This window comes from Propithecus coquereli, unplaced genomic scaffold, assembly GCF_000956105.1.
Source record: "Propithecus coquereli isolate 6110/MARCELLA unplaced genomic scaffold, Pcoq_1.0 Scaffold574, whole genome shotgun sequence".
NCBI classification, from domain to species: Eukaryota; Metazoa; Chordata; class Mammalia; order Primates; family Indriidae; genus Propithecus; species Propithecus coquereli.
In genome coordinates this window covers 1,221,136-1,225,576 of record NW_012151663.1, presented here as the reverse complement: position 1 = coordinate 1,225,576, position 4,441 = coordinate 1,221,136, and the positions used below count along the sequence as shown (strand labels likewise).

General features: G+C 38.0%; 1 protein-coding gene across 1 annotated transcript in view; it reads right to left on the bottom strand.

Annotated features, from left to right (window-relative positions):
* The window catches only part of DNAH8 (dynein, axonemal, heavy chain 8), a 375,229-nt gene that overhangs the window by 236,383 nt on the left and 134,405 nt on the right, over positions 1 to 4,441 (bottom strand). Inside the window, 2 exon segments of the mRNA XM_012658131.1 lie at positions 984 to 1,084; positions 4,204 to 4,266. Of these exon segments, the coding sequence (XP_012513585.1) occupies positions 984 to 1,084; positions 4,204 to 4,266 (164 nt within the window).

Genomic DNA, 4,441 nt, shown 5'->3' with positions numbered 1-4,441 from the left:
AATTATTCATAAAATTACTTTAAAATATCAAAATAAAAATGATCCATTGATCTGGATGGTAAATGCTAATGACTATTTTTCCTGCTATACTGAGGGTTTATATTCACGGACTGAATTTCAGACTGTGTCTAACAGTCACCTAGAGAGTATGTAAAAATGCAGATTTCCTAGGACCCAGTTCCAGAGATTCTGATTCAGTAAGTCAGGGATGAGAACCAGACATCTGCAATTCTAACACAATTGTTTAATGGGTTAAATTTGGAAGAATGGCTCTTTTAGAAAGAGAATACGAACCATCTACCTGAAATGGCTGAAACATTAATTAATCTTCAGAAAATTTCATGTATATTTTGCTATGAAATTTTCATGCTGTGACTTTGAAGGAAGTCAACATAAAGTTCTTTCCTAAAGCCAAGACCCTAATGAGCTAATATCATGGTATTAATGTTGTTTTTGAGGAAAGTTCTATTTAAAATTCTATTAAAATATTCTAAAATTCTATTAAAATCTACCTGTTTAGACCTAGTCTTTAAAATTGATTACGTGCTTTGGCCTTCAATCTCAATAAATTCCATGTCTACACAATGGGGAAGAGCATTGTAGCATTAACTGCAATAAGAAGGGAAGGGGAGCTGAGGAGGGTTATTCCTCTTAAAAAACAAACATTATCCAAAATTGCGGGGCTTCAGCATAATCACTGACACTATTCAAAAACAATGAAGAGAAAAAGTGAAGCACAGGGAAAACACAGGCCGTGCATGCCCAGAATCTTTGCCATGTATCTTCTATTCCTCCAGAACATTTCTTTTGTATATGGAGACGGTGTGTCCACTAGGTCGGGAATAGCAGGAACACGGGGATATTCAGGAGTATTCCAAGCCACGTTCTTCTCTGTATGATAAAGGACTCGATGGTGACATGATCCTTCCAATGGACGGTATTTAATTATTTGCATGTAACACTCGCATATTTTCTAAACGTACCTGGTTTTGTGTAAAACCTCATAGTCAGTCGCTGGCAATCCAAATAGTTGTTCACCAGATGAATATGTAACAAACTTCCTCCACAGATCATCAAAATTAGCCTACAACAAAGGTTTTTAAATTGTACTAAAATATAATTAATTCAGATCTCATTAAAGTTGAATTTATTATAATCACAATAAAAGAGAGGTTGAGGTTTATTAAGTAGTATCTATGAAATAAGGATTTGTGAAGCAAATTTATACTGATACTAAGCTATCAGAGGAAAAGTTAAACACTTAGGAAAGTTAACTTTCAAACATTCTAAAAGCACCCATTTTATGTAAAATTATTTCTTTAATAAAGTAAGGGATCTCTAAAAGATCTATATTTCAAGTTCTCGTAAATACATCTGAAAGTAATAAAACTGCATTAAGAAATTCTATAATTCAGGCTTTTTCACTAATTTAGACTGGCCATCTCTCTCTCTTACAGGGCTCAAATGAGTGAAGTATTATTATAATCCAATGCTGCTTTCTCTACATGCAATAAAGAGTCTATAAAATGAAACCTTCCACTTTAACACCATTTGAAATAATTCTAACAATTTAAATCAACAAAGTTAATGCATATGTCTTTTAATTTTTTCTTTTGCATCAAGAGCATTCCTTAGTGGTTAGCATAGTGACTCCTCAATAAATTTACTGAATGAAGAGCCTATGGGACTATATGAACACTAGGAAAGGAGAAACAATAATTTCAAAGTTAAAATGCATTAAAATAATAGTGTTTAAAATCTTGTTCATGTGGTAAAGACTATTGATGGATGCCTATCACTCGCCCCTTTTTCCCTTCAGTTCCAAATAATATAAATAGACCCATAGCACCAGCCAAACAGGGAACAAAGTGTCAGCTTTGTCAGAAAGCCAGCAGAGTGCCCAATAACTCCCAAAAAACAGCATAAGATTGCATTAGAGAACACCACTAGGGGGGCTGGGCATGGTGGCTAATGCCTGTAATGCCAGCACTTTGGGAGGTGGAGGCAGGAGGATTGCTAGAGGCCAGGAGTTCAAGACCAGCCTGGGCAACATAGCAAGACCTCTATCTCTACAAAAAAAAAAAAATCAGAAAAATTAGCAGGGTATGGTGGTGTGCACCTGTAGTCCCAGCTTCTCAGGAAGCTGAGGCAGGAGGATCGCTTGAGCCCTGGAGTTTGAGGTTGCAGTGAGCTATTATGCTCACTGTACTCTAGTATGGGCAACAGAGCAAGACCCTGTCTCAAAAAGAGAAGAAAGAAAAGAAAGAGAAGAAAAGAAAGGAAGGAAGGAAGGAACAAAGAAAGACAGACATCACTAGGGCCCAAGGCTCAATGTGGGATGCCTAGACCTAGCCACCTGCTTTTTGGGGGAGGCAGCTGGTCGGGCCAACTTTGCTTCTGAGCAGAGTTGGGTCTACAAATCTGACCCCAAGTCACATATCCAACCAGATGCACAGCAAACAGCCTGTATGACTCACACCCCTAGGCAAAGGCAGAACACAAGGTACAAAAAGGCAAGAGATGAGCCTACATTGTTTTTTTCAATGAAGTGCCCACACCCCTGGTAAAAGCCTGGCACATAACGTCCCAGTTGCTTACCAATAACTTGGTTTCTTTAACATACCCTAATTTCCTCTGTAAATGTGAAGACAAGGTCATCTGCTCCAACAAACCCCAAAGCTACTTCTCCTCCCACATTCCCTACCTCAGTAAATAAGTTGATCTTTACCTATTAGAAGCTGGAATCCTTGATCTTTTTCCCTCAACCCAGGCTCCAAGCCTATCAATTCTGCCTCTTTAATAAACTCATGATCCATCTAATTTTCTTCATTCTACAGGTGCCATTTGCTTGGTCTCAATCTTTACAATTGCTTGTATTACTGAAACTACAATCGGTCTGACAGTTCTCCCCCCAAATCACCAGTGCCCACACTAATACTACAAAAATCTTCTAAAAACACAACTTTTTTTTAAAAATCTAGTATGATCTTATCACTCCCTGCTTAGACCCCTCCAGCCCTCAGGGTAGGATTCACACTTCTTAAGATCGCCCACCGGCCCTCCACAAGTGATCTCTGCCCACTTTACTGCTCCATGCTCATCTCTATCCTCTTTGCCTTTATCTTCCCAAATCTCCCTGACTGTCTCCTCACTGCTGGGCCTTTGTATAATATGAGCCACAAATTCTGCCTACCTTGCTTTTCCTCCTTCTTCCCCTGGCTAACTCTAATTAGTCCTTCAAGATGCAGCTCAGATGCCTCTTCTTCCAGGAAGCCTTCTCTTTCTGCCCCACCTGCCCTCATGTGGGTTAGGAGCCCCTTACACCCGTTTTCATTACACAGCTTCACGTAACTAGATCACAGTGCTCATCACGTGGTTTTGGGAGTTCTCTCTCTAGCTTGCTGTCTCCCTGCAAGGTTTTAGCAGCTTAGAGCTAAGAACCATTTCTTAGCCAAATTTCTACTGAGCAAGCCAGACAGTAGGCATCCAATAAATATTTTTTTTTTACTAAGAATGTAGGTGGGATAGGGGACACACATAAAAAGAACATGAACACATTGTTCAGCCACTGTAAAAAACAGGAAAAAGAACGGTAAAAAGAACAGAACTGCCTGATACTCCCGAGGGACAAGTTCACATAGGAATCCACGCATTTGCGAAGCATTAATCCACATGGGCGTGTGATTTTTTCTCCACATGTGCTCAGCAATCTGAGTGTAGGAAAAAAACAGTGAATGGTTGGCCTGACCCAACAGGTATTGTTCTGTCTGAGGTGGGACAAAGGAGTGGGGAAGTTCAAAGTGATGGATGCAAAAGGAAGAAAAATAACGGATACAGAGGGAAGGCAGAGAAAACATTTACCAACATTTAAAATTTTATCTTGATAAATTCATTATACTATGAATTTTTGATCATTTTACATATCAAACAAGATGCTTAGAACTAGAACAGGTATACCCTTAAGTTCAAAATCAGGGTCTGATTCTCTAAAAATACAAAGAGATATTCTGTGGAGGGACGTGGAGGGGCACGGAAGGAGTCAATTACATCCGTTAGCAGATTCTTATACAATTAAAGTCTGTGTGTACTTTAGACACTAAATTTTCTATTATAAGATTAAACATGAATTTTCCCCTAAAATCTTTTTTTAAAAATCACACATTGTCAATGTAACCAAAAAAAAAAAAAAAATTGTGATTGTACCTGAAATATCTGTAGCCTATTGCTAGCTTCTTGGGGTGGTATATTTGGAACCATGGGTCCTTCCTGTAAGGAATAATATAATCTTCATTTTCATTCTTAACCATATATATTTGTCAGATTATTGGATTTATCTATTATTTCCTTTTAAATAAATAAGCATTATTTTTAATTTAAATGATCTAACTTTGTCCTGTACTTGAAGCTTTCATTTATTTTTTTGGTCACAGCTTTATTGAGA